General features: G+C 38.5%; 1 protein-coding gene across 1 annotated transcript in view; it reads right to left on the bottom strand.

The window, feature by feature from the left end:
- LOC103779497 (ubiquitin-like modifier-activating enzyme ATG7) overlaps positions 1-24,984 on the bottom strand; it is a gene marked incomplete at its 5' end in the record, with an annotated part of 86,739 nt that overhangs the window by 49,905 nt on the left and 11,850 nt on the right. Inside the window, 5 exons of the mRNA XM_008947122.1 lie at positions 3,564-3,686; positions 19,526-19,606; positions 20,410-20,485; positions 21,205-21,320; positions 21,566-21,769. Of these exons, the coding sequence (XP_008945370.1) occupies positions 3,564-3,686; positions 19,526-19,606; positions 20,410-20,485; positions 21,205-21,320; positions 21,566-21,769 (600 nt within the window). The remainder of the gene's footprint in view (positions 1-3,563; positions 3,687-19,525; positions 19,607-20,409; positions 20,486-21,204; positions 21,321-21,565; positions 21,770-24,984) is intronic.

The raw sequence follows: 24,984 nt of genomic DNA, 5'->3' as shown, positions 1-24,984 counted from the left end.
AGGTCCCTAAAGCATCCAAGTAATTTAGGAATTGAAATCAAAAGCAAGAAACAATATTTTTACTTAGGCCTTATTAAAACAGAGAGAAATTAAGTTTCTGTACTCTGAAAACAGAAATAGCTGAAAAACTCTTGCATAGAAATTCGATGACACATACTACAGTGAATTCATGCAAAAATGTCATTTTACCACTATTATTGTTCCTCCTAGCAACAGCTGCTTCACTCCCAGTGATCTCAAGAGCACTTAGACATGCTCAAGTAAAGGAAAAGCCTGGCTACTTTGCTTAAATGGGCCTTGAAGAATAGTGGCAGTTGTTTCTGAAGGACAAGGGCAACAACAAAACGAGTACCCTTAAAGGTAGTCATGGTTTGATCACTTCATTGTCTCCAAATCAATGCCTCAGATTTCTGATTAATAATTCAAGAGACACATAGGCTTCCTCTATTTTTGAGTCCAGCTATTAAACTCAACTCTACACAGAAAAAGTATGATGTTAGAAAGTTTAGGTTAGGAGTGAGGAGACAAAGTGATCTGGAAAACACAAGTGTGATTTTTACACGAGCTTGGGCAGCTCCCAAAGTGAACCATATCCAGTGGAAACAAGGTCTAAGTGGTGATGTGGGAGTTTCCCACAGCCTCTGTTGGCCTTCAGAGCATGCGTGTCATCAGAGTCTCTTGCTGTAGCTCTACATAAATATCTAACTGGTATTCAGAAACCAAAAATATTCTGCAGAACCTAAATTAAAGGCAGATGTGGAAAAAGCAGATGCCTGAAATTTTCTGTCACTTCAAGACAGAATAGAAACATTTGCTAATTTTATTATTTACTGAGTAGATTGTCATGCTAAGGAAGTTGTGTAGAACATTTGTTGTTTCCTGATGCATCTCTTGTTAAAGAACCAGGCGCTCTCTCGACTAAAACTCCTGCAGTTTTAACATTTGAACCACAAATTTAATCTGGTTTATGGTTCCTAGTCTGATTGTAGACTGAATTAATTTTATATTCTTATAATTTTAAAAAGATACGGTAAAGTATGTTAAGATGGTATTAATACTAAGGTCAACAGCACAGCACAGCACTGCAACAGGAAGCTGAACAATGCAGCTTAAAAAGATACTCAGTCAGTGAAAAGTCTTCCAAATCCTACTACAAATTGTATTACTATGAGCTGGGCAAGTGCAACCTGTGCAAGGCCTGCAGGGAGGTGAAGTTTTCATGGAAACTTCAAGCCATCCAAAACCTTCTGTTTCACATAGTCACTCTGACGGAATATGCACGACTTACTCAAGAATTTCTTTTGAGCAACTCAAAACTTAGCAGCAATTTTTAAAAAATGAAGTTTAGTATATAGCTCACTGAAGCACTTACATACATCATGGAAGCAGCAAAGCTATTGTTAGGTGAATTAAAATGAAAAAAAGATGTGTGATTTAACTTAAGATGCAATATGCTAAAGAATAAGATCAGCATGACAAAATCTCCAGGTCTTCTGACCAGAACAAAACATTCTCAGCAAAAAATTCAGTTAAACACTCCTGACGAACCAAGATTTTAAGAGTGATCCTTCTGAAAAAAGAATAAGATTGAGAAGTCTCTTTATCAGATATACGTTTATTATTAGACCTAATTCTGTACAGTGAATTATTTTTATATTATTATGTTTTAATTATTTTTATTTTTCAGTTAAGTCCCTTCTAAGTAACTGCACTTTCTGAAGTTAACGGCCCTAATTCTTGCCAGGAATTACAAGAGTTATGACATTGCTGCAGTAAATTTAAGGCTGGATGGCATGTGACTTTACAAGTCTGTTTTCTCTACAGCAGAGTAATGGCACTGGTCAAATTTTACTGGATAGGAGGAAAGGGAAATCTTCAGTTACTAGAAGCCATTTTTATGGTCTCCAAACCCAACAATCATCTAAAAAATCTCCCTGTAGAGTTTGAGTACAGAAAGGCAAGAAACTTCACAGAAGAATCAAATATTCTAATTACCAAAACAGGACATATACAAAACCTCTCTCACTACTTTTATTGCAGTTTTTAAAATGCCATGTATCAAGAATATCTTAAATTAACCTAAAGAGCACTGATGTAAACAAACCTAATGCCTACATTTTAGGAAATGCACTGTGCCAACAGTAGCTCAAAAGCAGCCAGAAACCTGAAAAATCATTTTGCAGTCTTCAAACTCTGCAATGTAAGTTGCACCAACTGCACTGTATGAGAAAAACGAGCTCAAAACAGAACAATTCAGCAGAAAAATATACTAAAAATGTACTCTTGTGCACCTCTAAGTTTTAAAAGCTGCCCTAGATTATATACTGAGGAAGCAGAGGGGAACAAAAAAAAACTACCTCTATTTTTCAGAGTCAAGAGTGGCAAAATGTAACAAAAGAACAAGTCTTTTCATTGGAAGAAAGCAAGCATGCTGCAGAATCTGCAAATAATCTGCCTGTTAGACCTTGCTGTTCATAAACAGAAACTTTATCAAGACTACTAAAATAGTTAAGCCTGATAAAACAGAAAAGATTTTACAACAATACAGCAACGTTACAAAGATAGTTGAGCTAATCTGAGCACATTGGCTTTGGGAGTACTTTGTACGTCAGTTTTTCCACCTATTTTCCACCTTCCTCACTGTGGAAGCCAAAGATTTTTGAAAGCACACTAATTCCAGTTTTTAATTGTTTTTAATGCTGCCTTTGGCAGTCTAGATACTTCTTAGCATCCTGAAAGTCAGGTATGGCAATCAGAATCAGAATACAATCACTCTTACTGTTCATCACTAGCACCTTTTAAAGGGTGTTTTCCTTTCTTGAATCCCTCTTATATAAATACATATATAAATTTTTTTTCTAGGTACCAGCAGGATGACTTAAGAATGCATCAGGTATTTCATGGTTTAATATCTCCAGCATCTGTTCCAATTTTTTTTAAAGGTTAAAACATGAACCAGAGAGCCAAGTCACCATTATCCCCGCAAACCTTATCAAGCAACACCGCTGAGCCATTTCCAGCTGAAAAAGCAGCTATACCATTTACACAGTAACTGAATAATCACTTCTCAAAGCCAACTTTAGACACATCCATATGATATGACTACACCAAAATTGAATTATGGGTGTAGAACAGTACAGACATTTGCAGACAGAGTAAGGATTACAAATCATTATTAAAATACAATATTAAGACAGACACGTTTCATTTTCCATGGGACAAACTGAATATTGCAACTCTTCAGACAACGTTACTCTCTGTGAGAACAAAATAAACCCCGGGTTCATTCCACATGACAGCTTTGGCCACTAGACAAACACCCAGCATTGTTTTCCCCATATCATAATCCAGCAAGCAGTATAATAATTACATTTTAGATTGACCCAGAAGGATAATCGAGTTTCTTATGCCACATAACACAAGTCACGTGGCTCATGTAAATCCTCCTGTACATCAAATACCACTGCTGGATTAATTAATCACACAGTTATAGACTGAACATCAACCCAAGCTCCCTTTACTGTCACCTCTTTATTCTTTACATCCAAATAGTATTTTCTTACCTCAGCAGCCTGTGTCTCCTGGTGTAATAAAGTCAGACCTGTCAAGTCTTCTAAGAAGGAATGTGAAGAATTAAAAACTTTAGCTAGGAAATTAAACCCTTCTCGTTCGTACTGGTCAAGTACCTGTCAAATAAACAGAAAAGGATTTCAAATATAATATCCATAATGTGATTCAGCTTCATATTTTGCTTACAAAATAAAAGTACAATCTTTCTGAACAGTCAGAAAGTGGCTTTATATTCTCAACAGTAAAAATTACAGAGAAAACTCAACTTCTAAAGTGAGGAAAGGTGGAGGTAGGAGGGAAGATAAGTGAATTTTAAGATTTCTGGTTTTAAACATCTTTTTAAGCTTATAAAAAGACAAATGATAAGGCAAAAAAGAAAAACTTGGTTGCAAAGTCATGACATGAGCATTTGAACTACACAAAACACAGTAAAATACTGTTCTGATCTATCAGTCAAGGGAAAGAACTATGCTGGGAATGACTGAAAAATTCTCCGAGTCAGTGTCCAAGCCCAGCATCCTCCCAATCTCCAGAGATTCACGGTCCTGGGACTATTGCATCTTAAAGCACTTTCCATTTTTCTACCCTAATTTTCACAGTTTATCTTTCATTTTCAGAACCTCATAGACTCGTACAAGAATTGTAAGGAAGGTTTTAGCCTACACTCTTCTCAAATCCCTGACCATGAAGAATTTTATTTCATGCAGCTTTAGCTTAAATAACTGTTTGGCATGCTGATTTCAATCAGGTATGATGGAGATTGAGGAGAGGAAAGAAAAGATAAATGTCAAAGAGAAATGGGATTCTGCAAGTTTCCTCTTTACCACATCATTTTTACAAGCACATTGCACTGCTGTCATAGCACACTTTGCAGAAACATATCCTCTGCAGACTGTGGGGCATAGCTGTACTTGAGAAAACCTCCAGCATAAACTCAACACTTGGTCAACCCCAGAGAATACACAGACAACTGTGTCTATAACTGACCAGCCATGGGAAAAGCACCAAAACTGGCCATCAAGATATGGCTCAGATATAGCTCCAGGACTCCTGTGCTCAAAGAAGCATCTGAGTTTTCATTCTCTGATATATACATTTCCAAACAAATGACAAAACTCTGCCTATCCACATCTTCTTGGAGCTTATCTGTGTAAATTATATGCTAACTTACCTAATTTGGGTGTATATACATGTATCTATATCTATACAGAGAACAACTCCAGGTAAAACACAGAATGTTCTTTTACACAGAACACTGCTGCAGGGGCTGTGGACAACCTTTCTTTCACTCTATATAGTCTACCCTTATTTTGGGAGAGAAGCAGGAAGAGAATTTTGTACAGCTTATGTACTCCTTAAACATACCCACTCTCACGAGGCAGAAAAGTTCCCTGTAACCACTGGACTTCATTTCCTCTGGACAAAAATGAAAAAAACACCCTGGAAGGACTGTAGTTTGTTCTACGTGAAACAGGTGATTCAAGCAGGCAAGCTTCATTCCAAGGTTTAAAAATGAACAGACAACCTCTGCTAGCCCTACCCCTGAAGAAGCTGCTCACCCTTCTTTGGACATTAAGAGAGGGAGAAAGCAGGGGTGGAATCAGTGTCATTATGTATTCATCTAATTCAACGATAACCACAGTTTATTCTCAACAATCTTATTCTTTTCTAGATTAAAAATTCCTAAATAACCTTTGCATTGACAAATCTTAAAACTATGGGAACTTGCAGAGCCCAACAGCATTCTTCAGCAAAACATGGCCAGAGAGCTTTTTACACTGGGTTCTACAGGAATTCAAGCTCATTGGCAAAAATACATAGCTGGCAGAATTTTAAGTTTACCAGATCTTCATGTGAAATGTCCATTTAGCAGCAAAATTATCTATTGCATACTTCAATTTCAAAAAACTACAAACAGAAGCAACTGAAAGACAGCTGTAAAGAGAAGATGATAGACACAGATGACTGTACACAAATATTTGGCACCTTCTTGACCGTACTTTTCAAAATAGATAAATAAAACCTGCACTTCATGTTCTCTTACCAAACCTGGAGAAACTGTACAAAGGGACTTTATGACATATTTTGCCATACATGGGGTTTTGTGTATTTGTGCAGTGACCCATAAACATGATCAGAATTTTAAAAAGACGAAAGGGGAAAAAAATATTTTAAAAGTGGTTAGAAGCATTTCTTAGGGTTTTCCTTGTTGTTTTCTATTCCTGAGATAAACCCACCAAGACAAACTCATCTGACTGTTCACAAGGCATGGCAGAGAACTGGACACCGAACAGAACTCAAAAACTAAAAAGAATGGGGCAAAATCAAACTCATCTCATATCAGAAGACCACACAGGAATACTCTGCAGGTCATCAGGAATAAAGCCAGTTCAGACACCAAAGAGGCACAAAATAATTCTAAAAAAAATGCTTCCAGATGTAATAAATGCCCAATTTCTTGCTGCGTGGAAAGAAAATTTTATCCTATTTAATCATGTCCAGCAGAGTCAAAGGCCCATGGCTGGCATGAGTTTGCTTTTTTCAGTTCTTAATTCTCTTTGCTGCTAACACTATATTGGTACCACTGTGATCATTCTGGAGCTTTACAGGAGGAAAATTGTTGAGAGATGTTATAATTTTTGTTATTATTGATCTCAGATCAGTTACTATCTGATGGCAGATCTAAAAAATCCCACATGAACTTTTCCTGGTAATAAATGTGTCACTATCCAGTCAATCGGTGACATGTCACTGTGTAGCAGTTAATTTTCTCATGCAGAAAAAAAAATGGAAAACAGCAACAGACCCAGAAAGATGTAAATCCCTTCTCAGATCGACTCTATAACCTTGTTTCTAGTCTCCATTTTACAGAGCCAGAGCTACAACTGATTTTTCACATAGATGGCATTTTAACAGAACAAATGAATTTGTGCATGCCCATTATCACAACAGGGACAAATTAATGTACTGCTAAAGCCTTTTGTGTAAATGATACACAGTAACAAATTTTATTAGCAATCTTTTTATTCTTGTCTGTTTACTGAAGGGGAAAAAAAAAAATCTCTTGCTAGGAGGAAAAAATAGAGGCTTAGAGTAAAATAACTTGGTTTGAAATGAGAAACAGATGTGCAGCTCTGGTGTTGTATTCTTTTTAACAGTATTCTCACAAATAAGTCTCAATTTCTGAGTAGAAATTTCTGGGTAGAAAGACGTTCAGAGAGAGAACCTTGCTCCAAGATTGCTTTAGAGCATAAAAGTTAATATCTGGTTAAGTAAAAATACAAAACCCAAGCCTCTAATCCCAAGAATCTGGCCACTGATGTAAAATTGGCTCACATTTTATGCCTCATTTCTGTCACATCATTTTAAAACTTTTCAGCAGTATTTACATTTGGTTTGGCTTTTTTTGTTTCTTTAAGTAGTTAGCATTTCTAGAGCTTGAAACAGGGTTGTTTACTTTCCAGGAAAAACAAAATATGGATATTAATGCTACCAGGTCTATTTTTTACACTCAGTAAAACAAATGGGCAGCCTACCTCCAAAAAAATTCAGGTTATCTGTTTTACACTCTTGCTGGCTTTAAACCCTTTCCACTCCAAAAAAGACAACACATTTCCCCTCCCTGCCCCTCAAAGGGGACAGACACAGCACCAAACATTTCAGAGTCAGAAAAATCACACCAGCCAATGTCCTGTTTAGAAATTTTCCATGCCCGGTTATATTTTTGCACGCTGCTGACTACCCAGTTATCGCAGGCAATGTGGAATGAATAGAAAACTACTGTGGGTGTCAGCATGCTGAAAAGAGTTTCAACAGCTGCTTGGAAAATAAGGAAGATGTGTAAAAGTCTTGCCAGTTGCACTCTTCAAAGCCCAACATATCTGCTACTAGAAGACTACAGTGCTCTGAAGAATCCTTCTAAGTGAGAAGAGAATATGCTGAGGCACATGAGCCATTGGGATCCTGGGTCCAGGCATCACTGCTGATGTTCAGCAGTTTAGCTGAGATCCATAATTCTGGTTTCCTTAAAAAGTTCTCAGTCCCTAGACCCTTGCCTTTTCATGCAGTTCTCAATTTTGATTGCTGTTTGGTCCTAAAGAGTTGCAAAGGTGATCCTGTAACACATCTGTGCAAAAGAATGCAACAAATTGGAACTTTGCTCAAGATCACATAAATGATTTTTCAGGGACTCACTTCATGACCTTGGAACAGAAAAGTCTGACAATGTGACATGAGCACAGAGGACACTTAAGACACTCCATCTTGTGATAATACTCCAAGTAGTATCTAAAGCATGAGTATGAATGGCCACATCCACTTGTGTGCTCACAAGATTTAAAAAAATCAGTTCTTAGGTTTTAAGAACAAGACCATTCTTGTTCTTAAAGGAAGGCTGTAGAGCAGGTGCACGCCAAAGAAGACTATTCTGAAAACCTTGGAAGGATATAAAGCTCAAGGCAAATATAGCATCATTTTTGGCCCATGTCCATATAATTAAAACACCCTCTGCATACAGTTTTCTGCTTACCTTACCATAACCGGTATTATAAATGAAAGGGAACCACTATAAAATCTTAACTAATCCAAGTGCAAGATGCTGAAAATTCAGCTAAGAGATTGCTGGTTTATGTCAGGGTAGGAAAAGACTAACACAATTTATTTTTTTTTCTGTTGCTACTATCTATATTCTTTTTAAATTGCCATGGACTGAAAATGGAGTATTAACTTACTGAAAAACAGGCCCTGAAGGGGCCCAACAAAAATTTTTTATAGGACTTCTCAGTTTCTCCTTTTGAATTATGAAAAGGAGGAAAGTAAAGTTCTCAGAAATTTAAGAGATGTCACTTTTAGCATGGTATTGTCAACATGAAGTTCTCAGGAACTGCATGCCTTCCAAGCTCTTCTGAAACAGCTATGATACAGAATCATTCAGGTTGGAAAAGAACTTCAAGCTCATCAGGTCCAACCATTAGCCTAACTCTACCAAGTCCACTGGTAAATCATGTTCATCAGCATCATATCTACATAGCTTTTAAGCCCATCCAGGAATGTTGATTCAACCACTGCCCAGAGGAGCCTGGGACAGGACTGGACAACCCTCAAGAGGAAAAAATTGTTCCTCAGGTCCAACCTAAACCTCCCCAGGGGCAACTTGAGGCTGTTTCCTCTTGTCCTGTCACTTCTTCCCTATGAGAAGAGCCCGACCCCCACCTGGCTCCTGTCAGGGAGCTGAGGAGAGCCAGAAGGTCTCCCCTGAGCCTCCTTTGCTCCAGGCTCAGCACACCCAGGTCCCTCAGCTGCTCCTCACCACACTTGGGCTCTAGACCCTTCCCCAGCTCTGTTTCCCTTCTCTGGACACGCTCCAGCCCCTCAGTGTCCTTCTTGTATAGAGGTGCCCAAAACTGACCCCAGTACTGAAGATGAGCCCTCAACAGTGTTGAGTACAGGGAGACGATCATTGTCACAGTCCTCCTGGCCACACCTGAGCTGATCCAAGGCAGGATGCTGGTGGCCTTCTTGGCCACCGAGGCACACGGTGGCTCATATTTAGCTGGCTGTCCATAAACACCCCCAGATCCCTTTCTGTCAGCCAGTTTCCAGCCTCTCTTCCCCAAACCTGGAGCGTTGCAGGGGGTTGCTGTGGCCCAGGTGCAGGACCCAGCCCTTGGCCTTGTTGAACCTCATACAATTGGCCTCAGCCCATATACAAGCAAATAATTTTACTGATATGAATTGATAAATGAGTAATAAAGAAAACTGGAAGATCTTTAATTTTAGGTACCATTTTCTTTCTAAAATATTCCTCTATTTTAAACATAATGGCATCATCACGTTACAGTCAACATAAGGGCTTTATACAAGACACCACACAAGTTTAAGACTTCCCTGCTTGAAAGTATTAGTGAATGGAAGTGAAAAGAAAGGGATAAAAAGAGAGAGTAGAAGAAAATAAACATCTCCATTTTAGAGGCTGAGAATAAAGGAAAAAAAGAGTTTTCGAGTAGACAGTATCATTAGATCATCTGTCCTGACCTCTTTTAATTGACGGGTATATCCTTCAGTCACCTAACATCCATCTCTTGCTCACTCCACATTTTACACTGGAGGGATATTTACAACTTTATTTATCCCCATTCTGCTTCCTGTCCAAAATTTATGCTGATTAGCTCATCAGCAGTTACAACATTTTTGGCTCCAGTTCATCCAGGCATTAGTCACTATTGTACAGCAACTGCCGACAGCTCCTCTTCTTCCCCAGTCACATCTGAGGTTATCAAGGATTTGTGGCTGGGTAATCTGCTTGTTGTCCATATAGAGGGCCAGACAGCTCCAGCACAGTTCTCAGCTTTGCCTTGAAGAAACAGTCCAGAAAGAGCATATTTTTTTCCACAGACAATGCCTAATGCTGGAAGGGAAGCAAGGTCACTTCCCCAAACATCTAAGAAAATGATTCTTCTCACAGTAAAGCAACTGTCTTACACTGGATACCATTTTGGCTGGTTATACAATTTGGTTCTGTAAAGCCTGGAGTGGTCCATCTTTGGCAGCTTGACTTAAACAAGCAGAAAGCCAGTAATGACTGGGTATTGCATATGGAGTCATTTATTCCAGCTAGCTCTCCCCATCCTCATCAGTGATCTGGATGAGGGGATCGAGGACACCCTCAGTAAGTTTGCAGACCACATCAAGTTATGTGCATGTCCTCAAAGGTAGGGAGGCTCTACAGAGGGATCTGGCCAGGCTGGATCGAGGGACCAGGGCCAACAGTGTGTGGTTCAACAAGGCCAAGGGGTGGGTCCTGCACTTGGGTCACAACAATCCCCTGCAGTGCTCCAGGTTTGGGGAAGAGTGGCTGGAGTGCTGCCCCAAAGAAAAGGACCTGGGGATGTTGATGGACAGCCAGCTAAATATGAGCCAGCATGCACCCAGGTGGCAGAGAAGGCCACCAGCATCCTGCCTTGGATCAGCAGGAGTGTGGCCAGGAGGACCAGGGCAGGGATCATCCTCCTGTACTCAGCACTGGGGAGGCTCCATCTCGAATCCCAAGTTCAGTTTTAGGTCCCTCACTCCACAAAAGACATTGAGAGGCTGGGGCGTGCCCAGAGAAGGGCAACAGAGCTGGGGAAGGGTCTAGAGCCCAAGTGTGGTGAGGAGCAGCTGAGGGACCTGGGTGTGCTGAGCCTGGAGCAAAGGAGGCTCAGGGGAGACCTTCTGGCTCTCCTCAGCTCCCTGACAGAAGGCTGCAGTCAGGTGGGGGTCGGGCTCTTCTCATAGGGAAGAAGTGACAGGACAAGAGGAAACAGCCTCAAGTTGCCCCTGGGGAGGTTTAGGTTGGACATGAGGAACAATTTTTGCCCCTTGAGGGTTGTCCAAGCTGCCCAGGGCAGTGGTGGAGTCCCCATCCCTGGAAGGGTTTCAAAACCATGGAGCTCTCATTCTGTGAGATGTGGTTTAGTGGTGACCTGGTAGTGCTGGATTAACAGTTGGACTTGATGATCTTGAAGGTCTCTCCCAACCAGAACGATTCTATGATTTTAAGAGGGAACAGTTAAAACAGTTAAATAGTTTAATTCCTTCACTGCTGCACATTGGCATTACTGTTTATACGTAGAAGTAGACTGATGGCCATCAAAGGCACACAGTGCTGCACTGTATAAATCTGAAGGGCCTGTTTGTCAAAATCATCAATGCAGAAGAGTCCTTTGGATGACAGCCTTGTGTCCTTGAAAATTTTCATTCATGTGATTCAGCCTTGAACCTTTAACTGCCAGTTTTTCAATTTAGTTCAAGTTTTTCTGACATATACTGACAACTGACAATTAGCACTCTTTGCATGTGACTGATACGAATAAGCATTTTTCTGATTTATTGCACTAAATATGTCAATATATTAAACAACTTTTAAAACAGTGACTAATATTAAAGAATCCTATATGTTCCAGCCAAGAACATGTAGACTTAAAGTGATTCCTCAGCTTACAAATAAAAAAAAATCTAGGCATGAATGGCAGACATGAAGCATACTGTGTCTCCATTTTCTTTGATGGATATGCACTGAATCCTTGGAATAACTGAACAATAAATAAGGGACTAGCAGGCATTAGGTTGCAACTATGCAAAAACCTTATGGAAGTAAAAAGAACAATTACCAATTACTCATATCCAGCAAAACGAACAACTGGCCTTTTGAGTTCCTGGTGGAAGCTTCCAGAATGAGGTTTGAACTGAGCAATGGTAGGATGAACATCATCACCATGTCACCACGACACTTTGTATGCTCCTAGTTTGGATTCAGTTCAGCACTCTCCAGTGTTGTTTGCAATCAGCAGGAATATATTTTCAATCAAAGTACTTGAGTTCAGTTTTGTTTGACTGACACCAAAGTCATTCTGCGACAATTTCACAGACAGCTGATAAGACAACATTAAGTTGCCTTGAGAATAAATAATTAAATACAGTGTTCTAGACAGATATCAAACATGTCAATACCAGAAAATTGTGGTGATGCCACCTCTTACCTACTGAGCAGGAATATATTTTCAATCAAAGTACTTGAGTTCAGTTTTGTTTGACTGACACCAAAGTCATTCTGCGACAATTTCACAGACAGCTGATAAGACAACATTAAGTTGCCTTGAGAATAAATAATTAAATACAGTGTTCTAGACAGATATCAAACATGTCAATACCAGAAAATTGTGGTGATGCCACCTCTTACCTACTGATTGATAGTCCTTTACTTTTGTTGTGGTTTGAGGCTTGGAATGGGGGCGTAACCTTCCAGCAACTGGGAGGACCCCCGGTGGGGGTGAAACCATTGTATTCCCTCCCCTTCCCACACACACTCTGATAAGAGGCAGGGAGTGGTTTCTAATTTCACTCCTGCCTTGGAGCTCGGAGAGGAAAGTTCTCCTTTCACTCCGTGGGACCCTGGAACCATTTCTGAGGGTTTTGTATATTTTATCTTTTGTATTATTCCCCTGATCTTTATATATATTATTTTCCTTACCTCCCTTTTTCGTTTTCTGTTCCTTGTTGAACAATATACTTCATTTTTTTTTTTTAAAAAGTGTCTCTCTCTCTCGGGGGTGGGGGAGAGGCGAGTACATAGTTCTGTTCTGTGTGGGTCCTGCCCTGAACCCCTTTTTACACGGAACCAGGACAACTTTCTACTCATTGGAGCTAAAGTGCAACTAAATTGGAGGAAGAAGAAATATTGAAAAAAAAAAACCACACCTCTAAGGCCCACAGAATTTAAATACAACAGAAATACAACCCGTTCTACATTGTTTTTAACAATGACAGGATTCTTCTTCCCCTCAAAAATGGTATTTTAAAGTCAGTTGACCTTAAAAGTGGGAAAACTCATTCTATTCAGGGCAAAGAAACTACTACATACGTATTTGCACAAAGACTTAATTCTGTTTTCTTCATTTAGCTCAGACAATACAGATTTCTATTTAAGGTGGACTTCATAAACCATTCTCCCTCCCACTTACAACTGCTTACCTTCTCTAACATCCTTTTAAGATCACTGAACAATTAGTGTAACGTATTTTTTACTTGTTATTATGCTACTTAACCTAGAGACAAGTAAACTAGTTGATACCATGGACCAGTTGATACCATGGACCAGTCAGTCACACCAGATGCTTTTTGGACTAAACTCTGTGATTTCTTTGCAGCATAGCTTTGATTCTACTACCATGGCATGTTGCCACATCAGCTTGAATCTACACGCTATTATAGCTAAACATCAGGAAATGCTGAACAAATTCACCAAATGAAAGAAATAAGGAATAAGAAAATACTTTGGGTTTGTCTCTGAAGGGCAAAAGTGTGTTACTTATTACTAGAAAGGGATTCTCAATCTAGCAGCTTTACTACTTTGAAACCAAAAGCAGTAACAACTGAATGGCAGATATTCTGAAGCAAAAGGAAAAAGGAATGAAACAAGTTTCAGGGTACATTCTCTGTTCTTTTCTTCTCCCTTCTCTTTTCTATTTCCCTCTCAAGAAATCTTCTTAACCATTTAATCACCAGAGTGTAAAACACCCATTGCAAAGAAAACAGCAAAGAATGGCTCCTAAACTCACTTTGCAGTAAACCTTGGCTATCTAATCCCTCGGGCCATGATGATGAAACCTCAAACCATAATGACTTGGGAAGAAAGGATGGTTTACTTTGTTATTCAAACACATTTTCCACACCAAGTTGTATTTCAGCTCTCTAAGATACCTAATGGTTGCATCTGCCACCCAGGAAGAAATAGTCTTAGATGATGAAGGCAAACAGATTGGTCAAAACCGAGATAGGGTGCTGGGCAATAAAACCAGGGTTTGTTCAGCAGAAGATGAAAGATGCAAACCTTTGGTTTTCAACATTTAAACACAGTTGCAAACACCCACACTCCAAACAAACATTCTGACACTGCATGTAGAGCTGCTGGCTTCTGAGAGGCCAATGTTTACTTCTCCTGAAGTCAGGGGTTTTGAAAATGCCTCCTCCTCTCAGAACTCTCAATGCAAAATAAATCCTCATGCATGAGAAAACATTTGGGTGGGTTGTTTAGTCTCAAAAGACACAAGCTGATCTTTAACCTTTTGTAAACCACGTCAAATTTTAATGCAGAAAAACACATTAACAACATAAAATGGAATAAGACCTTACTGACTTGTGGAGAAAGCAAACTAATTTCTTCTCCTTAAGAGAAACAGGAATAACAGCAAAAAATTAGTCCCTGCTGTGAATCCAGCTAAATTACAAAAGAGTGTAAGAGTGAACAGTAAAAAAAAAAAAAAAAAAGCCTCCTGAATTCTCTTACGCTTATTGTGTTTTCTTCAACTAAGATAAACCTAACAAATCAACAATTAGGAAGAGATTTCACAGATTCACTGAAAGTTGAAATGAAGACAGAGCAGAATAGTGAAGAGCAGCTGCTCACTGAAGATTCCTATCACCACCATGTCTGGGGAGGGGCGAAGAGGACCAGTGAACACAGCCAGCACCAACACTGGTTAGTTTTGAACTACCCTTCTTGTGACAGGACTAGGTTTTTAAACAACCTTACTTCTCTTCAGTACCACAAGCTAAAGCATCAAGATTTACCTCTTGTTTTAAAATCCCGTTGACATTGGGAGGTTGTTCGGTGTCAACAACCTGTGTGATTTACTAAAGGTCAACAAACCTGCACCCCACAACCCGGAGTGACCAGTGCAAAACATGGACCATTTCTACCTCCAACAATCCAGCCCTACGAGTGGCTAAGCAAGGGGCAACAGGATGTAACTCCTCCACTGAAATTTCTATGAAGTTTGACTGTTCTCTACGCAAACTTCATTAACATCCTGTATTTTTTTTTCAGATATAGGACAGATAATGAGCTCTCTCCCACCTTATTAATGATTCCAGTGCTGTTGTTTTAAATTCCATTTTTCAATTATCATCCATGTGGTCTGTACAGACAGACACCTCTCCACCTTCCCCAGTGCACAAAACTGACTGCACCACTGATTCCACACCCTTTTCTCTGTTCACAAAATGAGTAATGCTTGAAGTTAGTATGGTTTTTAGGTTTCTGGAGTTCTTTATCACATTTGTCCTCCTCCAAGGGAACAAAATTCCACCATAATGGTCACAGTACCATGGCTATAATTTCTTAGCATGTGATGTGGCACTCTTAACACACACCACAGCTTCCTTCTGTTAGTATCCTTTTACTTGGAATAGTCTTCATTATATTTTGTTGACTTTATAAAAAAAAATTCAGTATTTTTGAAGTAGTAAGACCAAGCATTATTTTAAAGAATTTGTACCTTCTAGGTGCAAATTTTACCAGCAGTAAAACCAACCTCATCATGACTAATTTTGAAAAATATTGATTTCAATTCTCTCCCTGAATTTAAAATTTATATCCAGAGAGGCAGAGACTGCCTGAAATATCAAGAGTTATGGGCAAGGTAATCCTGCCTCCTGCTCCTCCCAGTTAAAATTATATTTTTTCAAATAGGAAAAACAAAAGTGATAAATTTATTTAAGTCACTTATGAAGCAAATTTCTATGCCACCAGAAGTGTAAGAAAAGTATTATATTTAGCCCAGTATGCTGAAAATATGCCTAGGTATATTAATGATGCATTCTTTAAGTCTGAAGGAAATTTATCCTATATTAATACAGAGGCTGCACTGTACATAGAAGTGTCAAATGTTAACATATGTAAATTCAGGAAATAAGAAAAGTTATAAATGGACTTGGTTACACAGATTTAATGTTACAGACCAGCTACAGAAATAACTCTTTTTAAACATTCTTTTAAATTTTTGGAGTGTTGATTCCTGAAAGACAAACATTTCTCCCTTCTTCCTCCATTTCCACAAGATACGCAAGAGCTACCTTTTTTATAATACAGAAATACCAAGGATTTCTTTCCCTCGTGACTTAAACATCTCTATTTAAAAACAGTGCAATACTTGAATGGAGAAATGCATAATATAAAAAGCTTACCAAGAGTTTCACTGACAGATTGTACAATATGCTGCTATGGGACAAAGCAAATACAAAAATCTTTTCTGAACGCACTGGGACAAGTCTGAAGGGTCTTGCTGGAATCAGAACTAAAATTATCTCAGCTGAAAAAGCCACTAAGTTGCAGAGTAGTGCAGGTTACTGTCAAAACTGATCAGAACCATTTACAGTAAAAAAGCACACAAAGCACTTAGCAGATGAGAACAATAACAGCATTGTTATGTCCACATGATGATAGATTTCAAAACTGAAACACTCATAAATAACTTGCGCTATGCAGTCACTGAGTAAATGTCACAACAAAAGTGTTAATGTATCCCTGGGATGTTAAAAAGGGAAAACATCTGCAAGGGTAGGGAAATATCTTGGGTAGGGAAATATCTTGGCTGAAAGCAGAAATTATAACCGAGTGCCTAGAATCCCATGCCTGATCCTGGTGTCTACCCCTTCATGAAATGTGATGAAAGTGAAAAATAATTAAGGGTAGTAAAATTTCTGAGTAGTTAAACTATGACTTAAGTAGCTTAATTTTTCAGTATACTGAATAGGCAGCTGAGAAAGGACTTGAAAATATGCTGCCTTTTTTTTTCATTTTATATTGGATATAATTACACATCAAAACAATTTTAAGAGGGGAAGGAAACAAATACCTTTAAGGAAAATAAACTAGTTTTCTAGCAAATGGATGATAAATCCAAACTCTGGAGGAAATAATATCTGTGAGCTATATGTAAACAGAGGGGACATCTGTACTTCCAAGTTGGTTAGCAGCAATAATCTTTTCTGACATTAAGGTCTGAATACCTAAGAAACTAAGAGGTTTCCTGCTTCATTCAATGATGCACAAGGAGGAGGGAGGAGCAATAACAGGAAAATATTTGTTACCGTCAGGAAAATATAAATACTGCCAGTTTTGCATTAAGAGACATATTTTAACATCCACATTTCAAGGCTTTAGCCAGTTACCTGCAAGGATCAGGTAGCGCAGCATCAGGCCCACTCTACTTTTGCTTCTCACAATAATATTAAAATATCCTCACTTTGCTCCCAGCGGGGCACACAGACAGCTTAATTAGCAAAGAAAGTAACAAGCTTAACATTCTCATTCCATGACTAAAGCAGTTACGACAACTAAACTCCCTCGTCAGTAGCAGAAGCAGCCTGACATGGAAAAGGAAGTGCAGGAGAGGAGCTGACCCTGCTCCTCAGCCTTGCTGCTCCGTTGGCACTGCCAGCTCTGGAAGGGATACTTTCCATTCCAGCACATGCTCATGCACAGCCAGAATAAGACAGAGGGGGGGAAATCAGACAAGGAAAATTTGGCCCAGAATAAAAATAGATTGGTTTCCTGCCGCGACCATCCCAGAATTCCTGAACAATTGCCTGCGGGAAGCTTCTCTGGCACGCAGCCTGTTTAGGACAATTCTGGGTAAGGAATAGTTGGCTGCTTGGACGTCTGGTCTCTTCGGCTTCAAAAACACAGAAATGAAGCCATGACTGAGTCCAAATGAAATGGAATCTGATCTCTAAACATGCGGATCGTTAGCAGCTTCTCCTAAGTCATCCAGCTGTACTGGATGGCTTAATCTACTGGAATTTCTTTAAATTCCCCATTCATTAGTTTTAAGAGTTGCAAAGCAACAAGAGCTCAAGAAAGCGAACGGTGACATTAGAAAGAAGAAAATGAACAGGGTACCATCAAATTCAACTTTCTCAGAAAAGCCACTTCTCTCCTGTGCTAAACGTTTGAATCTCCAGCAACTCTGACATAGATCAGGATAAAATGATGCTAAATGGCTGCATTAAAAAAAAAGCCTACAATTAAACTGTAATTGGATTTGTCATTTCAAAGTATTAGCATCAGATTTCCAGATAATAAAGGGTGACATACTCTTATGCTAATAAATAGAAAGTTAGCAAAGTACACAAATGCTGTGTTTCTACTGTAAGGAAATACGTGAGCCAATGAAGCAACCTTTTCAGCACAGAAGTAATTTAATATCCAAACCACATGAGAAGTGATCTCTCTGGGAATAGCACAGCTGCTAAAATCCAAGTCAGTTTTTATTAAATCATCAAGTCTGTTTATGTAAAATAGGGCTCTCTTCAAATGACCTCCAAGAGAAAATTATTTGCTAACAAAAAATTGATACCTGCATTTAATTTATCTGCATCGATGTATGTTTTTATTGGTTTTATATATCAATATGTCCTAGATGGGAGATAAAAAGAAAGAAAAAAAAAATAATAAAAAAAGTTTATCCCAAGAGTTTAACTTCTCATGCTCTGTCAATGTTTTAGCTACTGCTGAGCTTTCAGCTGTTAAGAGGATAGAGACACATTTCTAAAAATAACAGCAGATTTAAACTTAATGATCCCACTTTTGAAGAGAAAGTGGACATTAACAGTCCTTCAAAACTTGTCAAATGTACCTAGATAGCCTAGGGAAATAAAAGGAATACTGCAGGAGAAGAAATTGTGCAAGTCTTCAAGAAAAGGACAGTGCCTCAAGAGTTTTTGATAGCTGTTTGAAAGGACAAGTGCCATAACAAGAACAGAAAGAACTTCCTGCAGTAAGTCTCAAGGTACATAAAAGTGAACTAACTTAATGGCACTCCAAGCAGTCCAAAGCATGAGTCAGAACCTCTCAATATTCCTATTGAGATAACCCCCTCCAAAACTTTTTGAACTTGCACTATGCGGCCATAAGAAGCTTGCCAGAAAAAAACTCAAAATTTTCAAGGCCACAGTACAAGAAAATAATCCAAGTCTGAAGAGGAGGATTCACACTGACACTTTAGTGGGCTGCCCTGGTGTTCTGGGAACACAGCTCAGATTCAAGCAATGGCTGGAAATCTATAAGGTGACTCAAGACTGCCAACACTAGCACCAAAATGAAAGAGTTTTTTTAATAAGGGAATGTTATGGAAGAATTTTTTTTTTCTAAAGTGTTCTTTATAAACACTTTCATAAGTGTTCCTTGGTTTGCACCATAAAACAGACGTTTAGACAACTTTGCCTACCTGTAATGATACTAAGTTCAAGTAAGCTGAAGAGATGTGTTTATTCAGAGATCTGAAATAATTTCTTAAATAACTGGAAATAATGCCAATTTTGTTCCTTCCTACAAAGCTAAAAGATATTGACAGTATTTGTGTGATAAACTTCTCAGAAATGTGTTGGTTCTAATCTCTGCTTGGTTTCTTCAGCTGACTAGAAGGTTCACATGGAGACAGCATGCTAGCAGATGATGCCAAAGAAATCTGTAAACAGCTAAAAAAGAAGGGCATGAGAACTTTAGCTGAAGTGAGAAAACAGATTCCAGCCCCTAAGAAAGAGAAAAAAATCAAATATAAAGGAGCCCTCAGCACCCCAAGACTGATCTAGGACAAGATCACTCTGCACATATAAAGTACAAACTCAGACTTACTTTGGCTGAACAGGCTGTGCACTTATCAAATGCCAGGCTGACTGGAAGAACATTATCAAACCTTGATAAAAACCCACGGATCTGGAAGGTGAAAAAAACACAATACCATTTTACAACAACAACAAAAAATTTCCAAAATTCCACATGAACCAGACATAAACGTTCAATAAAACAATAAAGAACAGTTTTGATTAGGGTAATACTGTTCTAACACAGTGAACCCCAAATAACACCCGTAGCAATGTATACTTAAGATGCGTTACTCTTTCTCTTAATACAAATAATGGCACAACTACCTGAACACAACATGATTTAAACATAAACAGAGGCACAGCACCACCTGGAGTTTGATTTTTCTGACTGCAAAGTTCAATCAAAAATAAAAAGTCATGGCACATCCAGTTAAACACATTTTCCTTCCCACATCTATAACACAATCTGAAAAACTACGTCTTGTACATTCCTAAACTATGTTGTTAAAATGATACTGCTGATACAGAATTTTAGAATTCCAGACCACTGTTTCTGGTAACAGAGACAGCACTTAGAACACTTCGCAGCAGAGGCTGATCATTTAGACTATGACCTGTGCCTTATTCACATACTGCCTGCTCCAAAGAAATTCCTGCTAAATAGGTAGCAGGAATTGTGTGCCCACAAGTAAGGCAGACAACACCAGGAACACAACTCCCTTGGCCTGTGTGATGGATTTTTTTTAAAATTTTTTTAGTTAGTTTTTTTTTTTTTTTTAACAAACAGAGATTCAGCCCTTTAGGGAACAGAATCAGCATACAGTATGTTTTTGTTAGAGGTAAGGACTGTGACGTTTGCCTTCTATCAGTTCTCAGCCTTTAAACAAAAGCATTTACTCACAAACTATTTACCTGATGAGGAACAAGTCCAAGAGAAGTAGGTGGCTCATTCATTCTATCATCACTACTGCTGGCCACAGCATAACCACTGCCAAAAATCCAAGGAGGAAAATTAGAACAAGACGACATACTCAACAGTCAGAATTTCCAGTAAGCTTCTTTCAGTTCAGAATCTGGAAAGGAACCTATCTGGAAAGTCTGTTTCATAGCAACTAAGATTCAGCATGGGAATGTAAAAACCCTTTTTCAGAATCTGTCTTGGAGACTTATAACACACACACATCCAATTCCTAACTCACTTTTTCTTCCACAGATTTTGAAGGCGGAAAACAAGTCTAAATTTCAGGTTGCAAAATTTCAGAGTAATTTCGGTATCAAACCCACATAAATGTAAACACCATTTTGCAATACTTGGCTTATCTTGAAGCCCTTCATGTGACATACATAGTTATGATAGCTCCTCATTACACTCAAACACTCTCTTCAGCAAACGAATGCCAAGATCCACTAACAGGAATACTTTGTTCTTTTGAAACATTCTCAGTACTTTTAAACTCAGAAAGAGAGAAAACTGCCAATGTCCACAATAAAAACTTCAGATTTGATGAATCAGCTCTCTCTTAAACACTGATGACACTAATTTAAAAGCTATGAGCTATACATTACAATAATTTACAGGCAACACTGTACATTGCAGAGCTGTCCTACTGAATGTGTACTTCCCTCCTCCTTCCCCCAGCAGAGTGTATGAAATACATCTTATTTCTCAGAGAACCCCTCTTGGACACCAATCCAGAAATGACTCACCCTTCTGGATGCTGTAAAACTGAAACCATTAATTCCACTGCAAGTGCTCCAGCTACCATGGCTAGTCCAGGTCGACTGACCGTGCACTGCTGGTCCAAGGTCCGATCCCTGGTGGACTACAAAGACAGACAATTCTAAAGGAAAGAAAAAGTAACTCAAAAGTAACTAGTAACTACACTCACTGTCTTTAGTTCTGTGCAATTAATTTCTTTGTTCTTATGAATAAAATAAAATAGGAGCTATTTCTTAATACTGTGTACATTAACATAAATCCCTTCATGAAAAATCATTTAGAGGAAATAAAAATTCAAATCACAACAAAGGAGATATAAAATCACCATTTGCATACGGTTCTACTCACATCCCCTGGTGCCACAACATCGTTGCAGAAGTAGCAGCCCAGTTTATAACCAGGGATATTTGAAAAGAGCGATGATCCCAAAAGATCAGAAGAACTAGAGGCATTGTTGAAACATGAATCACCAGAGTCTTGCTGTTTGGGTTTCTTTAGTCCGTGTCTCATAACAACAAATGTGTCAAAACCCAGCGCAGCATTGATGACCAACTGTGGACAATAAGGAGAGAACAACAGATTTGAAGTGAGCCGAAAGGGGAGGGAGGAAAAAAAGGTCTCAAGGTTTTATTCACTGTAAATGTCAAAAAGCTCCACATGTTGTAGATGGACAGACAGCCTATTATCTTTATCTCTCATACTCTAGCCACAAACAACAGGTTTTCTGACAGATGCAAAATTCCTGTTGTCAAGCACCTGGAAAAACCAAAACCAAAACAAAAGTCTGTTGCAGAAGCCCACAAAGCACTACCTTTTTCTGAATCTTTCAGGGAAAGCTGATACAAATGAACAACTGTTACACAAACCTATATACACTTGCTGACACCAAAAAAAAAGGACCAGGAGCTCCATAAATGTGTTGTGCTAGTTCATGTCTGAAGCAAAGTTCATTCTAACTCACTTAAGTTACTGAAGTTGCTTAACTCACTAAAGGTACTGAAGTTGCTATGCACTGATACGAGTTAACATTCATTCATCCAAATTTGGCTCAATATTCATATAATGATTAGTATCATTACTGGAAAAAAAGCAATTTTGGTGGTAGCTCAGAATGGATTTTCAAGTTTGCTGCATATTCTGTACATTCATATTCTCCAAGGGCTAAAATGTTCCAAGTGCCATTTAAGTACAGCAGTGGCTATCAGTAACAAAGTTTTGTGTCATTTTAAACTGCGTGTAGTCTTTTCAGTTCACTGTGGTCTGAAACATGACTCATTAAACACTCCCATGTGACAAAGCAATGAAACACAAGTCTGTTATCCAAAAAAAAAAAACACCCAAAAAAATCCACTCTGCTCAGTGAAGAAAGCAATTAATGATTACTTATGGTCTTCATATGCATCTGTTTAGTCACATGGGGAGCACAAGCAGCTGTGATACACAATTACACTGTCATCATTTTCCCCTTCCTCTTCAGTTTCTTACAAGTGCTTAGAGTAATGTGAAGCTATAAACATTATGACCATAATATCATGAAACAAATAAATGAGATTTTACTAAACTTATAGGCAATGATTTAGATATAGCAAAATGCAAAAAAAATTACACAATAATGACTGCAGCCAGTAAAATATAAAAGAAAATATCACTGCTTCATATGCAAATATTTTACATAGAAATTACAGAGTCACAGACTGATGGATGTTGGAAGGGACCTCTGGAGATCATCTCGTCCAACCGCCTGCTCCAGCAGGTCACCCACAGCAGGGTGCCCAGGATCACATCCAGATGGGTTTGGGATCTCTCCAGAGAAGGAGACTCCACAGCCTCTCTGGGCAGCCTGCTCCAGGCTCTGCCACCCTCACACCAAAGAAGTTCTTCCTCATGTTCAGATGGATTTGCAGTTGTCATATGAATTCACACATGAAGAGCTCATTTAATGTTTATCAACATGAAGCAGGTTGCAAAGCAGACACCAGTGTGGACATCCTGGGATTTTCCACGCTGTGCTTATTCAGCCACAGAGAACCACACCTACTTACATCAACGTCATCTTAGGAAAATGAAGTAGCTGTGAGGCAGGCCGACACACTGTGCTGGTTTTAAACAGCTAAAAGACCTCTAAAAAACCACAGGTGTGAACTGCAGAACAGTCAGTAGGGTTAAGCAGAAACTCATCAAGTTACATACACTCATTTACACCTGAAATTGCACTTAGTGAAGTCCACACTAAAGGGAAACAAATCTTTGCACTGGCATAGGGAAGTTCGTTTGAGCTACAAAGACATCCAAGACTAGTGCTCAGGATCAGACAACTATTTGAAATAAGGAAAGAATTAAAGAAAATTGAAAATCTTGCCTTAAAAAAAAAAAAAGAGAACCATTTGATTTGTGAAAAACCTGCTTGCAAAGCAGGTGCAGAGGAAATTTAGTTAGGTTCACATGAACATAAACTTGAGGAGAAAGTGGAACATACTTGGAATTTATAAGATAAAACTAGGTTGCAAATACCACAAATCTGTGTTTTTTCCTCCTTTCTACTGTCCAGCTGTTTTTTGGAAATAAATACCAACACAAACAAAGGAAACCATTAACAACTATTAGAAACTAGAGTTGTCATAGCTGAAAAATCACAGAAGGCAGTAAATACAAAAACCAAAGCTCAAATAACATTGACTCAGCTGTGTCACGTGTTGTTTTCTTTTACTCTCATGTTAAGTTCACAACTTAAATTGCTGTGGACATCACTCCATTTATGCCACAAAATACACAGATGTGCAGTGGTTAAGCTGACATGTTAAAAGCTTAAAATAGCACAAAATCAGAAAATGGAAGTATTAAGTGAGCACACATAAAAATGCAAAATTCTTAAATGAATTAAGAAATACCAAGTTTACTTGAATTGTTTTACTATGTTCTATGACACGATAGGAAGGGAAATAAGTGTTCAGCAAAACTTTGCTTTCGACACTGTGTTAACCTGGAGAAAGATGCTGCTTTCAGAATCCTGTGTGATTTAGAATATTCTTCTACAGGAAGAGTTTGGATTACTCTCCTGGAAAAATTCTGTTAAGTTTGTGTTTCATTTCTCAGCCTGGTTCATAGGACCACATCTGTATACTGACCACGGAAGATGTTTTAACATTTTGACTACATAAGCACTTTGTTTACAGTCTCACTTATCTTGTATACAGAGTATGATCTATAAAGCTCCAGATACTATTTTTGTTTTCTAATGTAAGAATTCACAATCTTTTTTTCATGTATTACAAAGAAAAATGAAGCGAGAGGGCTGCATGTAACATGAAGATGTTACCTTTAAGCTGCAGAAATAGCTGGAGCACTGGCTCAGCACAACAGTACATTTTTCAATATGACAATAAAAGTTAACCATAAAGAGGTTTTCCTTAACAGAAAAAAAAGTGTTGGTATTCTTTTTAAGTTCAGAATTCACTGTCTGACTTTTCACTTTTGAGATAAGATGTAGTTTTTGACAAGTTTCTACAGTTCACATGCCGTGTCTGTCAATCATCACTGTAACATCTGTAGTCGTCCTTACTGTGATTCTCTTATTATGAAATTATTTCTTAGTATTACTGTGTAACATATATCTTTGGGGATGCTCAAAAGATACTGTCCAGACAAACCCTGAGCAACATGCTGCACATTGGCCCTATTTTGAACAGGAAGTTGAACCAGATCACTTGCAGAGGTCTCCTTCAATCTGTATAATTCTGTGATACAAGTTTCTATTTCCTCTTTTCAAC

Source organism: Merops nubicus, unplaced genomic scaffold, assembly GCF_000691845.1.
Source record: "Merops nubicus isolate BGI_N331 unplaced genomic scaffold, ASM69184v1 scaffold2679, whole genome shotgun sequence".
In the NCBI taxonomy this organism is placed as follows: domain Eukaryota; kingdom Metazoa; phylum Chordata; class Aves; order Coraciiformes; family Meropidae; genus Merops; species Merops nubicus.
Note: the sequence above shows the minus strand (reverse complement) of the source record. Positions and strands in the feature narration are given on the sequence as shown.